General features: G+C 40.5%; 1 protein-coding gene across 2 annotated transcripts in view; it reads left to right on the plus strand.

The window, feature by feature from the left end:
* entpd6 (ectonucleoside triphosphate diphosphohydrolase 6) overlaps positions 1 to 19,339 on the plus strand; it is a 73,530-nt gene that overhangs the window by 15,582 nt on the left and 38,609 nt on the right. For both annotated transcript variants that reach the window (XM_063056333.1, XM_063056332.1), the window contains exons 2-3: positions 2,711 to 3,002; positions 13,717 to 13,793. In XM_063056333.1, the coding sequence (XP_062912403.1) occupies positions 2,783 to 3,002; positions 13,717 to 13,793 (297 nt within the window). In that variant the 5' untranslated portion in view covers positions 2,711 to 2,782. The remainder of the gene's footprint in view (positions 1 to 2,710; positions 3,003 to 13,716; positions 13,794 to 19,339) is intronic.

A 19,339-nucleotide genomic window follows, 5' to 3' on the forward strand; every position in this document is an offset into this window, starting at 1 on the left:
CAACCGAATGCAAAGATCCGAGAAATCAATGTAACCTTTAGGGCGAGCAAAGCGAAGCAACTTCTCCTTGTCTTGAAAATAATGAAATCGTAAAATAACATGCCGAGGTTAATCTGACTTAGGCGATAATGGGACTCTGTGAGCCCGATCCAATAGTGGTGGTTGATCAGGAAATAAGGTGGGAAATGAATCTTTTAAAAGTTGAGAGAAAAACTTTATAGGGTCATCAGATTCAGCGGCTTCACGTATACCAATAATTCGAATGTTCTGTTGTCGCATTCTGCGTTCTAAGTCGGAATTTTTAAAGGTCAGAAAGTCAAGTTTTTTCTTTATTACAGTAATTGTTTCTTCAATTTTCCCCATCTTGAGTTCATTTTGTTGCGTAGATACTTGGAGATTAGATATAGCAATCTGATGTTCCGTGATAGATGTTTTCATTTTATCAATTTCATCGATAATTTTCTGCAGTTTAGTTGAAATTTCCGCACGAATCAGATCTGATATAGTAGTTGAAATTTCCGCACGAATCAGATCTGATATAGTAGTTGAAATTTCCGCATGAATCAGATCCGATATAGCTTGCATAGTTACCGCTGGTTCAATCAGAGGGGGGTTAGTAACTTTCGGTCTAACCGGGGGTTTGCTGTCTTTCCCGTTCTTAGACATAGCGGACTTTAAAAGCATCCAAATATATAATAGCAATCTGCTGCAAGGTATTGTAAAAGTCGGTGCCTTAAAAGTTAGCTTAAATATAGCTGATCATAGGATAAAGCTCAGAGGTAATGGAGCAAGTCAAGAACACGACTTCACTCCATGAGCTCTACTGGAAGTCTCCCTTCTCTGACTTTTAATGGTGGTTGGCAGTCCAACATAAAGGTGCATTACCGCCACTGACTGGAATGTGGTGTAGATAATTGGGAAATAAAACCCCTACTAATTCTTTATCAAATGAAAGCTAAATTACCCTAAAAGGTCTGTAGATTGTAAGTAATGAGAGACAATATTGTGAATTCAATTAAAGTTATTCATAGCTCAGTAAAGTTTTTAAATGAAAGCTCTCAACCCCCAAAGATAGTGAAGCCTACATTTAATTTCTTTCAATCTTACATGCTTCACATTGTAAAAGAATGTGATGATTACAAAACCTACACGTCTCAGAGTGATGTTGTCCAACAGATATAAGGAATAATTAAGCAGAATATGCCCAATTCTAAGTCGAGCCAATATAATTCCTTCCTTCCTTGTTTTACCCTGTTCTTCCATAAACCCAATGGCTTTATGAATTCTGTAAAGGTATCTCCCCTTAAGCCCATTATCCTACAAGTCTTGCCATAATCCCCTATTTCTTAACCCCACCAACCCCTTAACTTCTGATTTGCTAAGTGGAGGTCTATATCCACAATACTGAACCTCTTGACCATTTCTGTATGCTCTTATGCATTGAGTTGCTGCCGCGTGTTTAACTGATAATTACTAGCATTACAGGTATAGGTGTACCTAATAAGGTAGCCACTGAGTGTAGCTCCCAGCATCATTAAATCTGATTATCTGGCCATTTTTGTTTGAAGGATGGTATTATTTTAAAGAAAATATATTGTGGAACGTTGATTCTCCCTTAATCCTGCACTTTAGATTGTGTGTTCACGTTGCTGAAATGGTCTTTTAAAAATAGTCCTCCACATTCAGATTTGAGAGACCTATCAATAGTGTTCAGATTGTCTATCATTTAAATCTACCTTCTGTTTTTGGCCTACAGTAATTGATGTTTTGTAAATAGGTTGTAATTTCTCCAAGATAATTAGCATAGAGCAAGAAGCTAGTCACTACAATTGACCAGTAGGCTGGCATTAATTTCTTGTCTTGTGTTATATTGCTCTGCTGTCAGATTGCTGCTTTTGCCTTGTGTTAGCCTCACTGAAGGTGTGTGGTTTTTTGCTAATAAATGATACTATGCTTAGTATGATTTTTAACAAGTGACTTGTTAATGAGCACTAACAAGTTAGTCCCTTTCATGTGGAACTGGTGTTCACATGGACTTACTGAGGAGAAACTCGGATTCTGCCTTTTGGTCAGAAAATACTGCTAAGGGATTTGAATGCTTGTGAATGTTTTTGACATTTACAAGCTTAAAATTTACTGAACTATTATTAAAAATCAAATTTAAAATAATTAAACTTCAACATTTAAAAATTTTAAAGCAATTGAGTCCACACAATTCAAAATAATGTAACTTGTCCATCTTGTTTTCTGAATTCTCATCATTGACAAGTTGACTTGTACCAGGTCTAGATGGTTTTGGTGCTGGCATTTCCAAGCAAACTCTAGGCCTAATTTTGATTGAGCATAGATAGACAACTTCATGTCTGATGGCCCTTATGTGGTCCAGCACTTTGGGACTGTTACATTAAAAGGCCTTCAACCTGAAACATAAACTCACTTTGCCTCTCTGACGAAACCACCGTATCTACTGAGTATTTCCACCATTTCTGTTTATCATTTCAGTTTTATAGAATCTGCAGGGTTGTTTATTTTTGGATTCAAGTTGTACTGTCTTTGTTTTCTAGTCACTGAAACTATGCCAAAGGTTTGCATTGGCTTCAACAGTTATAAACCAATGCAAAGATAAAAGAGCAATTCTGCTTAAGTATGTGGAGCAAACAGATCTCTTCCTGTATCTTGATGAAACTAACTGTTTGTTCTTTCCTGATAGGTTCCATTTCGAGTTCAGTATTCCATGAGCGGATCAGCTGCAAATAAAATATGTATTTAATTGCTGATAACCATGAAGGCCCCAAAAATTGCATTTGTTTTGGTCCTTTTCATATGCCTATTCCTATACGTCTATCAGAAGAAACCTTTGCAACGAATACAGAGTGGACTTGGATTCAATGTGCAGGTCACACACGAACAGCCTGTTCCTCAAGCCTTCTATGGAATTATGTTTGATGCTGGCAGCACTGGGACACGCATCCATGTTTTCAAGTTTACCCAGATGGCAAATGGTAGGATTTTTGTTCAGCTATTTTGTGAAATAGTAATGGTATGAACATTAAAGGCACTGAATAACATAATCCCTTCTGTAATGGTTAGTTGTGATTAGAAACTGTTAATCATGCTGTTATTTGCATATCATTTGTGTTTTGTCGCTTCCTGTTAGGAATATGAGAACTGTCTACGGAGTTGGCACATTATTTCTGTGACCATATAGGTTTTTTTCTGCGTGATTCTCCCACATCCCAAAGACATGCAGGGTGCTAAGTTAATTGACTTCAGTAAAATTGCTCCTGTAAGCAGTAGAATTTGAGAATCTGGGGAGAATACAAAATGGGGTTAATGTAGAATTAGTGTAAGTACCTGATTCACTAAATGTACTTGGTGGACTGAAGGGCCTGTTTCACTTTGTATCTTGCTGTGACCAAATAGGAGCGTGGATTCCTCGTGTCTCACAAGGCCCACTCCATCATTAGGTAAGATCGTGGCTCGTCATATGCCTCCTTCACTTCTGCCACCAATTCCCATATTCTCCATTTCTCTTAGTGTTGAAAAATGTATCTCTCTCTGAATGACTAAGCTTCCATAGTGCTCTAAGGTAGATCAAGAATTGGTATAATATATAAATCTGTGTAAAGAAATTTCTCAACATCTCAAACCAAAATTTATATACTGCCTTCTGTGATCTTAGGATCTCCCAATGTCATTTACAGTTATAAGATTTCCACTATCGCAGGAGCCCATCTCCAGCCAAATGATTCATTCCATTTAATGTGAAGAAATGATTGAAAATACAGAACACAGCAAAAATAATACTTTTTTAACTATAGGTGCACTTGGAATTACAGCAATCAATTTGTGCACAACAGTGTATTAATGACCAGAATATTTGTTTTTAGGTGTTGCATGAGTGCTACTGTACTTTTCTTTCTTGGTTTTGTGGCTATCTGGAGAAGAAGAATTTCAGAGTTATATATTTTGATAATAAATGAACCTTTTGAACCTTTGATAAGTAATGTAGAAGACACGGAGATAATTCATCTCTTTGAAACAATGCCGTAGGATCTTTTGTGTACATCTAAGGATGCAATTCAGCTTTCTGTTTTCTTTGTACTCCCAATAGCATAGGACTCCCCAATTTTTAAATTAGAATTTCTGCCCAGATTTTATGCACTTCCGTGGTTTGAAACCACAAACTTCTCAGGGAAAAGAATAGTACCCACATTCAACAGAAATTTGACAAAGATGCAAATGATATGCAAAAATCCATATGGCACATACAGTTATAAGAAAAAGTTTGTGAACTCTTTTGCAACTACTTGGTTTTATGCATTAATTACTTATAAAATGTGGTCTGATCTTCATCTAAGTCAGAATAATAGACAAACACAATCTGCCTAAACTAATAACACACAATTGTGCTTCTCGTCAATACTGAATACACAATTTAAACAATTACAGTCTTGGTTCAAGAAGTATGTGTATTTCTGGGGTAATGCCTTTTACAAAAGCTATTTGGAGGTGTGGGTTGTAGAGGTGCTCTGCCCTATGAAAAAGACACACAAAGTCAGGTTACTGACAGAGCCTGCTCTTCTCAAGAAAGATCCATTTATGTGTACCATGTCTCGATCAAAACAACTTTCAGAGAACCTTAGAACAGTGGTCCACAACCACCGGGCCGCAAGGAAACGATATGAGTCAACTGCACCTCTCCTCATTCCCTGTCACGCCCACTGTTGAACTTGAACGCACGCGAGGTCATTACCCATGCAAGTTCAACAGTCGGTCATTAACTTACAACTACTCGATGAGTGAAGAACAAACGTTGCTTGAGAGTTTTTTTGGAAGAAATAGTAGGGGACATAAAAGGCCTAATGATGATGATAACGCAGAGACAGCTGAGGCTGAGACTGCAAAAAAAAAAGAAAGCTTCCTTCAACAGAAAATACGACAAGTCGTACATAAAATATAGCTTTATTGCGACTGGTGACTCGCACGCTCCAAGCCCCCAGTGTGTGATCGTGGAGACAAGCTGCCTAATGAGGCAATGAAGCCCTCAAAGCTGCTTCGGAATCTTGAGTCCAAGCACCCTGCACTTAAAGACAAACCCGTTGAGTTTTTTGAGCAGTAAAACGTGAGCAAGCGGGACAGAAGCAAGTGCTGAGAGCCACCACATCCACAAATGCTGCTGCTCTGAGAGCGTCGTACTTAGTGGCTAGCCGTATTGCTAAGGCTAAGAAGCCTTTCACTGTTGGTGAAACATTGATTCTGCCTGCTGCCAAGGACGTGCCGTGAACTGTTGGGAGAAGCTGCAGCTAACAAGATGGCACAGGTTTCTCTTTCAGCTACCACAGTTTCAAGGAGAATCGATGACACAGCGGAGGACATTGAAGCACAGCTGTTGGAACGGTTTAACTAGTCTGGTTTCACTACCCGAGTCAAAGAGGTTGCTCCTGAATGCCAGTCTACACACTGTCACACACAGGGAAATGCTGGCTAGCCAAAAATTGTCACCTAATCTTAACAGCATATTGAGTGACGCTGTTGAATTTATCAATCACATCAAAGCAAAAGCCCTTAACTCATGTCTGTTTGAGCAGCTTTGCGAGGAAATGGATGCAGAGCACAAACACCTTCTCTTACACTTGAAGTCAGGTGGCGATCAAGGGGGAGAGCCCTGGCCAGGGTTTTTGAGTTAAGAGAACAGCTACAGAGATTTCTTTCAAAAAAAAAGTCACCACTGGCAGCACACCATGACGAGGAGTGGATAGCAAAACTCGCTTATCTGTGTGTAATCTTCAGCCTGCTCAATGAACTCAATTTGTCACTTCAGGGGAGAATGACAACTGTCTTCAAGTTGGCAGATAAAGTGTCTGCTTTCACAGCCAAACTGGAACTGTGGGGACGGCGAGTGGACAGGGGCATATTTGACATGTTCCCAACATTAGCTGGGAATTTGGGAGAGACTGAGGCTCACAGCTGACGCACGAACACCTATCTTTGCTGTCGACAGAATTCGAGCGTTACTTCCCAACCGCAAATGACCCAAGATGTGCAAAGGAATGGGTCCGTGACCCATTTGTGAATATCTCCGGTGAATCATCCATGTCAGCGCGGGAAGATGATCAACTCCTTGAGCTTGCAAATGACGGTGGGCTGAAAAGTATGTTTGACATAACATCTCTGCCGGCATTCTGGATCAAAGTCAAGGCTGAATATCCTAAGATAGCCACGAAAGCACTGAAAACGTTGCTTCCATTTCCAACATCATGTCTCTGCAAAGCAGGGTTTTCTGCAATGAATGCAACGGAAACTAAATTGCAGAATAGACTCGACATAAGGAACCCCCTTATGACTTATAATTGACTTATCACTGTATTCATGCAAGGAAAATATGTGCTGTGCATTTAATATTATATTCGTTAGATAGACCCTTTTAGAAATGAAATTTAGTGTATTAGCCACTGATAAGTGACTTATTGTTGACTTATCACCTATGTTCCGGTCGTGATTAACACCACCTCTCCCCCCCCCCCCCCCCCCGTCGGCCGGTCCGCAAGAATATTGTCAATACTAAACCGATCCGCAGTGCAAAAAAGGTTAGGGACCCGTGTCTTAGAAGAAGAATTGTAGAGATGCATGAAGCTGGAAAAGGCTACAGAGCATTTCTAAAGACCTGAGTGTTCATCAGTAAGAGAAATTGTTTACAAATGGACGAAGTTCGGTACTGTTGCTGCTCTTCGTAGGAATGGGCGTCCTGTAAAGATCATACCAAGAGCACGACATACAATGTGGAAGGATGTGAAAAAACAACCCAAGGATAACAGCAGAAGACCTACAGAAATCTCTTGAACTTGTTAAAGTCTCGGTTCATGTGTCCACTATAAGAAAAACACTGAACAAGAATTTTGTTCGTGGAAGGACACCACAGAGGAAACCAGTGCTCTCCAACAAAAACATCGCTACATATCTCAAGTTTGCAGAAGACCACCTAGATGTTCCACAACACCTCTGGGACAGTGTTCTGTAGACAGATGAGACAGAAGTTGAAATTTTTGACAGAAATGTACACTGCTCTGTTTAGAAGGAAAAGGGCACTGCACACCTACCCCAAAACCTCATCTGAACTGTGAAGTATGGTGGAAGAAGCACATGGTTCAGGGTTGCTATGCTGCCTCAGTGCCTGGACAGTTTGCAACCGTTCAGAGATCAATTCAAGATTGTATCAAGACATTTTACAGGAGAATGTCAGGGTAGCGGTCTGTCACCTGAAGCTTAATAGAAGTTGGATAATGCAGTAAGACAATTATCTGAAACACAAGAGTAAATCAACAACAAAATGGTTTAAAATGAAGAAAATTTGTGTTTTGGAATGGCCAAGTCAGTCCAGACCTTAACCCAATTGAGATGCTGTAGCATGACCTGAAGAAGGCTGTTCATGCACGGTATCCCAGAAATATTGATGAACTGAAACAGTTTGGTATGTTCCATTGTGCAAGTCTGATCAGCAGCTACAGGAAATGTTTGTTGGAGTTTGTTGCTGCTAAAGGATGTTCTATCAGCTAAATACAAGGGCTCACATACTTTTTCCAGCCTGGACTGTGAATGATTAAACAATGTGTTTAATAAAGACGTGAAAAGTACAATTGTTATTAGTTTAGGCAGTTTGTATTTGTCTATTATTGTGGCCTAGATGATTAAATTAAATTTTATGAGTAATTAATGCAGCAAACTAGGGAATTGCAAAGGGTTCGCAAACTTTTTCATGCAACTGTATAGCAAGGGTTCTGAAGACTTTTGCATAATACTGTACATTGTCTTTCCAGTTACCAAATAACACTTCATACCACTGAGCTAAGTACTCTTGTTTCTGTTTCCCAGCCACCTTCCTGTTGTAACCAATATATAGTACTGTACAAAAGTCTTAGGCCAGCGGTCCCCAACACCGGGCCGCGAGGAAACAATATGATTTGGCGATATGAGTCAGCTGCACCTTTCCTCATTCCCTGTCACGCACTGTTGAGCTTGAATGCATGCGAGGTCATTACCCGCGCATCATCCATGTCAGTGCGGGAAGGAGATCAACTCCTCGAGCTTGCAAATGACGGTGGGCTGAAAAGTATGTTTCACATAACATCTCTGCCGGCATTCTGGATCAAAGTCAAAGCTAAATATCCTGACAACACACATCAAAGTTGCTGGTGAATGCAGCAGGCCACGCAGCATCTCTAGGAAGAGGTACAGTTGACGTTTCGGGCCAAGACCCTTCGTCAGGACTGACACAGAGTCCTGACGAAGGGTCTCGGCCCGAAACGTCGACTGTACCTCTTCCTAGAGATGCTGCCTGGCCTGCTGCGTTCATCAGCAACTTTGATGTGTGTTGCTTGAATTTCCAGCATCTGCAGAATTCCTCGTGTTTGCGTTGCTAAATATCCTGAGATAGCCACGAAAGCACTGAAAGCGTTGCTTCCATTTCCAAAATATCTCTGCAATGAATGCAACGAAAACTAAATTGCGGAATAGACTGGACATAAGGAACCCCCTTTGAATATCGCTGTCTCCCATCACCCCTTGATGGGACCGCTGTTGTTGCAGGAAAACAAGCCCAGGGCTCCCACTGATTCAGCGATATTGGTGTGTTGCAATGATTTTATATGTTCATACGGGGAAAATATGTGCTGTGTGTTTAATATCCAATGTTATGATGCTATTGACTTACTTATATGATCATATAACCATTACAGCATGGAAACAGGCCATCTCTGCCCTTCTAGTCCATGCCGAACGCCACTCTCACCTAGTCCCACCAACCTGCACTCAGCCCATAACCCTCCATTCCTTTCCTATCATGTACCTATCCAATTTTTCTTTAAATGATAATATCGAGCCTGCCTCTACCACTTCTACTGGAAGTTCATTCAACACTTACTTCAAGCTCCCCTGTCCTCCCCTGGTAATTGACTTATCACTATATTCATGCGAGGAAAATATGTGGTGTGTGTTTAATATTAAATTCGTTAGATAAACCCTTTTAGAAAGGAAATTGAGTGTATTAGCCACTTACCACCTATATTCCGGTTGTGATTAACACTCCCCACCCCCCCCGAACAGAATCGACAAAAACGATTTGTAGAAAAAAAAATCAGCAAGTACACGCTTGCGCAGTGGTGCCCACGCAAGGCTTCATGGTCATTGTAGTCTTTCTCGGGGTAAACACAATGTATTTGACTGCTATTCTTGTCCGTTAGCAACCCGCCCCCCCCCCCCCCCGGGTTGACCAGTCCGCAAGTATATTGTCAATATTAAACCGGTCCGCAGTGTAAAAAAGGTTGGGGACCCCTGTCTTAGGCACCATAGATAAATATACATATCTATGGTGCCTAAGACTTTTGCACAGTTCTGTAGTTTATAAAGAGCTAGCACACCAGACACATTTTAATTTATACTCCTTTAAATGTGACCAAATAAATTGTTGTGTTTAGTAATAATAAGTACTTTATACAAAATTGTAACTTTGGAACTAAAAGCATAAAACTTAAATAAATTATATTAGACTTTCATGAGTCACAGAATTACATCAGTACACCACACAATTGAAATAGATGTCAAAGTTTTGGCAAAGGATTTTATGGTTCTGAGAACTAAGATAATACAGAGTAAGGAAAAGAAAATCAGAGTCTAAGTTGAAGAGCAGTGAATTTCAATGGCTATGGGGCACTGAATAAGGTGTACTAAATTCTGTGGTTGAGCGCTTCTGCTAACTTGTAATTGAAGTTTCCAGCTTTTGGGATTGAGATAGTAGTGTAGGTAATGTATTTGAGGAAGTCTTAACTGGACAGTTTAAGGTATAGAGCTAGATAGCAGGCAAGAGGAATTGAAGGTTAGTTCCTGTGATGTATATACTGAATAATATGGACCATAAGACAAAGGAGCAGAAGTAGGCCATTCGGCCCATCGAGTCTGCTCTGCCATTTTATCATGAGCTGATCCATTTTATCCTATTTAGTCCCACTGCCCCGCCTTCTCACCATAACCTTTGATGCCCTGGCTACTCAGATACCTATCAATCTCTGCCTTAAATACACCCAATGACTTGGCCTCCACTGCTGCCCGTGGCAACAAATTCCATAGATTCACCACCCTCTGACTAAAAAAATTTCTTGGCATTTCTGTTCTGAAAGGGCGCCCTTCAATCCTGAAGTCATGCCCTCTCGTACTAGACTCCCCCATCATGGGAAACAACTCTGCCACATCCACTCTGTCCATGCCTTTTAACATTGGAAATGTTTCTATGAGGTCTCCCCTCATTCTTCTAAACTCCAAGGAATACAGTCCAAGAGCGGACAAATGTTCCTCATATGTTAACCCTCTCATTCCCGGAATCATTCTAGTGAATCTTCTCTGTACCCTCTCCAACGTCAGCACATCCTTTCTTAAATAAGGAGACCAAAACTGCCCACAGTACTCCAAGTGAGGTCTCACCAGCGCCTTATAGAGCCTCAACATCACATCCCTGCTCCGATACTCTATTCCTCTAGAAATGAATGCCAACATTGCATTCGCCTTCTTCACTACCGACTCAACCTGGAGGTTAATCTTAAGGGTATCCTGTGCGAGGACTCCCAAGTCCCGTTGCATCTCAGAACTTTGAATTCTTTCCCCATTTAAATAATAGTCTGCCCGTTTATTTTTTTGCCAAAGTGCATAACCATACACTTTCCAACATTGTACTTCATTTGCCACTTCTCTGCCCATTCTTCCGATCTATCCAAGTCTCTCTGCAGACTCTCCGTTTCCTCAGCACTACCGGCCCCTCCACCTATCTTCGTATCGTCAGCAAACTTAGCCACAAAGCCATCTATTTCATAATCCAAATCGTTGATGTACAATGTAAAAAGAAGCAGCCCCAACACTGATCCCTGTGGAACACCACTGGTAACCGGCAGCCAACCAGAATAGGATCCCTTTATTCCCACTCTCTGTTTCCTGCCAATCAGCCAACGCTCTATCCACGTATGTAACTTTCCTGTAATTCCATAGGCTCTTATCTTGTTAAGTAGCCTCATGTGTGGCACCTTGTCAAAGGCCTTCTGAAAATCCAAATATACAACATCCACTGCATCTCCCTTGACTAGCCTACTGGTAATTTCCTCAAAAAATTGTAATAGGTTTGTCAGGCAGGATTTTCCTTTAAGGAATCCATGCTGAGTTCTGTCTATCTTGTCATATGCCTCCAGGTACTCTGTAACCTCATCCTTGATAATCGACTCCAACAACTTCCCAACCACTGACGTCAAGCTAACAGGTCTATAATTTCCTTTTTGCTTCCTTGCCCCCTTCTTAAATAGCGGAGTGACATTTGCAATTTTCCAGTCTTCCGGAACCATGCTAGAATCTATCGACTTTTGAAAGATCATCGCTAATGCCTCCGCAATCTCCACAGCTACTTCCTTCAGAACACGAGGGTGCATTCCATCTGGTCCAGGAGATTTATCGACCTTTAGCCTATTCAGCTTCCTGAGTACTTTCTCTGTCGTAATTGTGACTGCGCACACTTCTCTTCCCTGCCACCCTTGAGTGTCCAGTATCCTGCTGTCTTCCTCGGTGAAGACTGATGCAAAATACTTGTTCAGTTCCTCTGCCATCTCCTCATCTCCCATTACAATTTCTCCAGTATCATTTTCTATCGGTCCTATATCTACTCTCACCTGTCTTTTACTCTTTATATACTTGAAAAAGCTTTTAGTATCCTCTTTGATATTATTTGCTACTTTCCTTTCGTAGTTAATCTTTTCTCTCTTAATGACCTTCTTGGTTTCCTTTTGTAAGGTTTTAAAAACTTCCCAATCCTCTGTCTTCCCACTAATTTTTGCTTCCTTGTATGCCCTCTCCTTTGCTTTAACTTTGGCTTTGACTTCTCTTGTCAACCACGGTTGCATCCTTTTTCCACTCGAAAATTTCTTCTTTTTTGGAATATACCTGTCTTGCACATTCCTCATTTCTCGCATAAACTCCAGCCACTGCTGCTCTGCCGTCTTTCCCACCAGTGTCTCTTTCCAGTCAACTTTGGCCAGTTCCTCTCTCATGCCACTGTAATTTCCTTTACTCCACTGAAACACCGACACATCAGATTTCGGCTTCTCTTTTTCTAATTTCACAGTGAACTCAATCATGTTATGATCACTGCCTCCTAAGGGTTCCTTCACCTCAATCTCTCCAATCACCTCCGGTTCATTACACAATACCCAATCCAGTACAGCCGATCCCCTAGTGGACTCAACAACAAGCTGTTCTAAAAAGTTATCTCGCAGACATTCTACAAATTCTCTCTCTTGAGATCCAGTGCCGACCTGATTTTTCCAAACTACTCGCATGTTAAAATCCCCCACAATTATCATAACACTGCCCTTCTGACAAGCCTTTTCTATTTCCAGTTGTAATTTGTAGTCCACATCCCTGCAGCTGTTTGGAGGCCTATAAATAACTGCCATCAGGGTCCTTTTACCCCTGCTATTCCTTAGCTCAACCCATAAAGATTCTGCACCTTCCGATCCTATATCACCTCTTTCTAATGATTTAATATCATTTCTTACCAATAAAGGCATATCTCCCCCTCTGCCTACCTTCCTATCCTTCCGATACACCGTGTATCCTTGGACGTTCAGCTCCCAGAGACATGCATCCTTTAGCCAGGTCTCAGTGATGGCCACAATATCATACCTGCCAATCTGTAGCTGTACAACAAAATCATCCACCTTATTCCTTATGCTGCGTGCATTTAAGTACAACACCTTAAGACCAGTCTTTGATACTTTTTGCTTTGATTTCACTGCAACTTTATTGCACTGCGACTCATCCCAATGGCTACACATTTGCCCCATCACCTGCCTGTCTTTCCTGACATCTTTACTGCTCACTATCTTAGATTTATTTCTGTTTTCCCCTTCCTCTATCATTCCGGTTCCCATCCCCCTGCCAAATTAGTTTAAACCCTCCCTAACAGCTCTATTAAACTTTCCCGCCAGGATATTGGTCCCCTAAGGTTCAGGTGTAACCTGTCCTTTTTGAACAGGTCATACTTTCCCCAGAAGAGATCCCAATTATCCAAGAATCTGAAGCCCTGCCCCCTACACCAGTCTCTCAGCCAGGCATTCATCTGCCTGATCCGACTACTCTTGCCCTCGCTAGCACATGGCACAGGTAGCAATCCCGAGATTATTACCCTGGAGGTCCTGCTTCTCAGCTTCCTTCCTAACTCCTGGAAATCTCTCTTCAGGACCTCCTCCTTTGTCCTGTCTATGTCATTGGTACCAACATGTACCAAGATAACTGGCTGTTCACTCTCCCCCTTTAGAATATTCAGGACCCGATCCGAGACATCCCGTACCCTGGAAATGAACAGCATGAAGGTGGATTATTTTCAGTTTGTACAGTGCAATGCATTTAGTGGTGAAATGCAAGCAAAGGGGCTAATTTGAATTGGACCTTAGTCCTTTCAGTTTTGATGTTCTAATTTTTATCATAAAAATATGAATTTAAAAGATTGTTAAGCTCTATCTTATTTGTACTTGATACTTTTTTTTAATTTAATTGTTCATCTATTATGCTAAGATTATTTAGTTGAGCTTGGTTATCAAGACAAGCAATGAATATACCTGTTGCTAAATACTCCGTAATTGATATGAAAAGTTTAAGTCATTTTTAAATTTTGTTTATTTTCAACAGAATCTCCTAAACTTGCAAATGAAACTTTCAAAGCCTTGAAACCAGGATTGTCAGCATATTCTGACAAGCCTCACTTGGTAATTTTTCTTCTTAATTTTGTATGTTTTCTTAATAGTGAATAATGCTGTTTGCAATTTACCCAGTACAATAAAAGCAATGTACAGTAAACATTTAGCAAATTGAAGCAGCTGTGGAGAGGGGCAAAGGTCCAAAGAGGACTAAGACAACTGCGCTGCCCAAAGAGTGCTTTATGAGGTCATTCTTACACTTGGCCATTAGGCTCTATAATGAGTCAACCTATAGCCGGGGAAGTGATGAGCCCCTCCTGTTAGACTGTTTGAGGTAACTTATTTTTTATTCTTTCTATTTCTCTTCTAATGTTTATATCTGTGCACTTGTAATGCTACTGTGACAGTGTAATTTCCTTTGGGGTCAATAAAGTATCTATCTATCTGTAAAGTAAATGGTTCTGTCTGAAAACCAGATTGAACTGGAAAATACAAGAGGTGAATAGTTGGATGGTAATGGGAGCAGTAAAGAAATGAAAACTTGTCAGGAGAAAGTATTGCCAGATGAAAGAGAAGAGGATGGAGCATGGGAAATCTGGGGAAAAGAATATTTATATATTTGAAGAATGTCATAGACAAAAGGCAAGTTAGACTTCAAGCAACTTCCTTACCTTGAGCATGCACGCACAGCTTTACCATATCCAGAGCAGCTGTTGTTGCGTCTTTATGTTCAACTCAGAAAGCTGGAAAGAGCATCATATGAGAATGAGGGGCTGTTCATTAAGCGTGTGTTAAGTTTGATCAGGTCTGTGTAGGAGGCAAAGGATGAACAATCATGAATAGGAAAAGACTGGAGAATTAAAATGCAAAGGGACTGCAAGCTCGGAGTTGCTCATGCTGACTGAACGTAGAGAGGCAATTTAGATCCTGTATTAGTACTTTTGCTGTGGAAATGCTAAATAACTTGTAGAACTAAGAAAGAGACCAGGGAGAGGGATGATTAGACAGAGAACTTTAAGTTGATTTACCACCAGTGTTAGAAAAAGAAATATAGAAGCAATATGATCAGTATTAGAACCATTGAACTGTGGAGATAATAAAAGTCATTCACCTCCTGTATGTGTCTTATAGAGGGATAATAAATCAACCGTAGTGGAACGGTGGAGCAGACTCAACAGGCCGACTGGCCTAATTCTGCTTTTGTGTCTTATGGTCTCTTACGACACTTGTGGGCCGCCCAGTACAATACACACTGATTTGTTTTGATGCAAATACAGCTCACTGAATGTTTCGATGTAAATGTGACAAATAAATATATTCACAAACTTGAGGCTCTGTAGATGCTGGAAATCCAGAGTAATAAACACAAAATGCTGGAGAAATTCAGTGGGTTAGGCAGCATGTATGATGAGAAATAAACAGTTGATGTTTCAAGCAAAGATCCTTTATCAGTTGGTCTTAGCCCAAAACATTTGACTGTTAATTCCGCTCCAGAAATAAAGCTATTCGTTTTCTTCATCTTGGTCGTCTTATTTGCTGTCAACTTTACCATCTTCATCTTCTCTGTCTCTGTCTCCTTCACCATCATTGTTGTTGCTTTCATCTTCCAGCTTTCCTATGTGGTGTTTTGTATATCTAAATAAGGTTATGTTTGAAACTGTTTTTACTTCCACTTTATCAAGTTACTTAATAACAGTGGAGCTGGACTTGTGTAACATGTTGTGGCCCGCTACAACTACCCAAGAAGGAAGGCGTTGGAGGCAACATGCGGTACAATAAATGGTGCAAATAATTGTCTTAGATGTTTTTCTTGTGATCGAAACTCAGTTGAGTGGAATATCATAACTAGGACTCTCTTGATCTATTTTGTCGTAACAAAAATTATCTAGATAGCTCCCTCATATCTGATATCAATTTACCAACAATCCTCTAAACTTTGTCTTGGGTTTTGTCATCCTGTCTAAAGTATTGTCCATCCCATATCTCCTTTTCATACCTCTTTACTTGTGCTGCCACTTTCATGACTTGTACTCTAAGATCCTTCCGTTTATCTCCCTTCTCTTAGGACCATAGCATTTACTGTGCATATCCTGCCTTTGATTGTCCTCACACTTGGCAGGATTGTGTTCCATCTGCCGTTGCTCCACACAACCTTCCAGTTCATCTACACCTTTCTGTACCCTTGGGCAATCCTCCTCGCTATCTCCAGTACTAATTTTGGTGGTCATATCTGCTTCATTTGCATCCTAGCATTAATGTATGCCACAAACATTTAAGGCCTTTTAACCTAGCAATTTAAAATTTTAAACAGGCACTGTTTATGCTCGAACAGCCTCTGATTCTGATTGTTTTTTTTACACAGGATTGTAAGATTCTATTAACTGATGTGCAGTGTTTTAAAAAAAAAGACCTGCTAAGGTGCCAAATCTAATGAAAAAGGTATTTTTCAACAGAAATGTCTTCCTGCTGGTTTTAAAACAGGTCCTCTTTTAAATAGCATGTTTTCCAAAACTCCTTACCCTCATAAACAACAAAGCTTCTAGTATTAAATGGTTCAATGTGAAGATTATGTTCCAGTCAAACTTTGACTAACTTAGCTAACAGCATATATTATAAAGCAAATTGAGTGATTAAGTGAACCTTAACAAACATAAAAAGATAGCAGGTAAACTTGCAGCATAAGGAACAATATTATAAGCTTTAAACCAAATAAAGTCGAAGTAAATTTATTATCAAAGTACATATATGTTACCATTTACTACCTTCAGATTAATTTTCTTGCAGGCATCTACAAGAAAATAAAGAAATACAATAGAATTTATGAAAAACTCTACATAAGGACTGTCGGACAACCAATGTGCAAAAGAAGGCAAATAAAAAGTAAATAATACTGAGCCCATGAGTTGTAGAGTCTTTGAAAGTGAGTCTGTAGGTTGCGAAATCTGTTCAGAGATGTAGTGAGTGAAGTTATCGACTCCAGTTCAGGAGCCTGATGATGATTAGAGTAATAGAACACCAGAGCACTGAAACAGGCCCTTGGGCCCATCTAGTCTGTGCCAAACCATTTATCTGCCTAGTTCCATTGACCTGCACCCACACCATAGCCTTCCATACCCCTCCTACCCATGTATCTTTTGAAATTTATCTTAAATCGACTTAATATCCCTAGTCCTGGAAGCTCGTTCCACACTCTCACCACCCTCTGAGTGAAGAAGTTCCCCTTAAATATTTCATTGTCACCCTTGACCTATGACCTCTGATTGTAGTCTCACCCAACCTCAATGGAAAAAGTCTGCTGCATTTACCCTATTTATACCACTCATAGGTTTTGGCAGAACTTAGATGGGAAATCTAAAAATCCATGCTTATCCACATTCTTTTCCCATTGTTTCTAATTAATGCAAATCAGACTGTCAGTCTTCGTCAGTCCTGATGAAGGGTCTCGGCCCGAAACATCGACTGTACCTCTTCCTAGAGATGCTGCCTGGCCTGCTGCGTTCACCAGCAACTTTGATGTGTGTTGCTTGTCAGTCTTCATGCTCCCTATCTTGTTTTATCTGTCTTTATTGTGTTTTCTTCCACTCTTCCCCCTCCCCTTCCCCTAACTTCCCTCTATCATTCACCTGCCACTGTCTTCCAACTCTTTCTCTCTCCAGCCTGACACTACCCATCTGTCATCTCCTACCCCTGCTCCATTCACCAATTACAATAGGCTCCTGTCTTACCACTCCCCACTTTATACTGACCATCTCAGCCCTGATGCAGTGTTTTGCCCCGAAATGTCAATTCCTTTCCATACACAGATGCTACTCAACTTGCTGAGTTCTTCCAACAGATTGTTTGTGATTTTCAGTAAGTTGGGTAGTGCTCCTAAGTTGGGCCATAAGATAATATAGCTTCTTGACTTGGTAGGATTGGTGGGGTCATCCAATACCTCAAACGTAGGGGTCATTGCATGGTGGGGTGTAGCTAGGAGAGAATGCAAAGATTTGACTTTTGATGGTTGGGGGAAAGGAAAAGAATCACATGTTCTTCCTATCTCCGTAGTAAGGAATAGGCCATTCAGCCCCTGATGCCTGCTCTGCCATTCACCAGGATCATGACTGATCTTTCGAGCTCTGTCCTGCTCTTCTACGCTAATACCATCTCTTGTAACTCTCGTAATACCTAAAACTTATCAGTCTCTATCTTAAATATACTAGGTGACTGATCCTCCACAGTCCATTGGGGTAGAGAATTCTACAGGTTTACAATCTCCTGGAAGAAGAAGTGTCTTTTTATTTCTGTTCAAACAATACAGTACCTGCAAATGCTAGAGAAACTCAGCTGATCAGGCATCTGCGTTTTTAATAGTTTCAGCATTTTCTGTTTTTATTTCTTATCTCTGTCCTGAATTCTGGTTCTGAACAACCCAGTCAGAGGAAACATAACTCAGAATCTGACCAGTCCACTTGGCTTTCAGTAAAATTGACTCTCACTCTCTCAAGCTCAAGATCCACCCACTCTGCTCAATATCTTCTCTCATTTCAAATCCAGCATTGAAGGAATTGATGATCTAGATCGAGTGGACAGCCAGAAACCTTGGGGCAGAAATGGCTAATATAAGGGGCATAATTTTAAGGTGATTGGAGGACTATATAGGGGGGATGTCAGAGGTGGGTTTATTACACAGAGAATGGTGAGTGGGTGGAATGTGCTGCCAGGATTGGTGGTAGAAGCAGATATATTGAGGACATTTAAGAAACTCTTGAATAGGCACATGGATGAGCAAAAAATAGAGGGATATTTAGGAGGTACGGGTTAGATTGATTAAAAGGTCAGTATAGTATTGTGGGCCGAAGGGCTTGTGCTCCACTGCTCTGATTTCTCTGAAATTTGACTTTGTTTGTTTGTTTATAGATATGGCGCAGAATAGGTCCTTCTGGCCCTTTGAGCTATGTGCCCAGCAACCCCCAGCAAACCTGATTTAACCCTAAACCAATCATGGGACAATTTACAATGACCAATTAATCTATCCAGTACATCTTTGGACTGTGGGAGGAAACTCCCGACACCTAGAACTATATAGCGTCATGCTAACCGCTACACTACCATGGCACCCTTGTCTTCTGTCACTTTCTAGATGTTGATCTTCTCTGAATTTAATTGCTCCATTTCTGTAGCAACTAAAGGTCACTGTTCCTGAATTTCTCTGTACCTTCCTCCTTCTCAAAAAAACCTCTTTGACTAACCTTCTGGTCATCTGTCCTCGTGTCTTGTATGTTCAATGTTAAATTTTAATTGAAGCTGTTTCTGTAAAGACCTATGGGATAGGTTGCTACCTTGAAGTTACTGTAAAAATGTCTGTGACCAAACTTATTTTGTATGGCATCTAGCTGCAAGTAATAATCAGGAAGCAAATGTAATCCTTAGGCAATATAATCCTATTTTAGTGGTAGCTTTAAGATTGAAAAATAGTACCTCAGTTAAAGAATATTTGAGTGTTTTACTCTTGAACTCAGAGCTAGAACTAGAGTATTGCAAGTATGTATTAGATTGGATTTTAACATAAGAAACTGCAGAATTGAGCCTTACAAATCATAAATTAAATAGCAAATAACTTGGGACCTTTTGTG

This window comes from Mobula hypostoma, chromosome 8 (genome assembly GCF_963921235.1).
Source record: "Mobula hypostoma chromosome 8, sMobHyp1.1, whole genome shotgun sequence".
Classification (NCBI taxonomy): Eukaryota; Metazoa; Chordata; class Chondrichthyes; order Myliobatiformes; family Myliobatidae; genus Mobula; species Mobula hypostoma.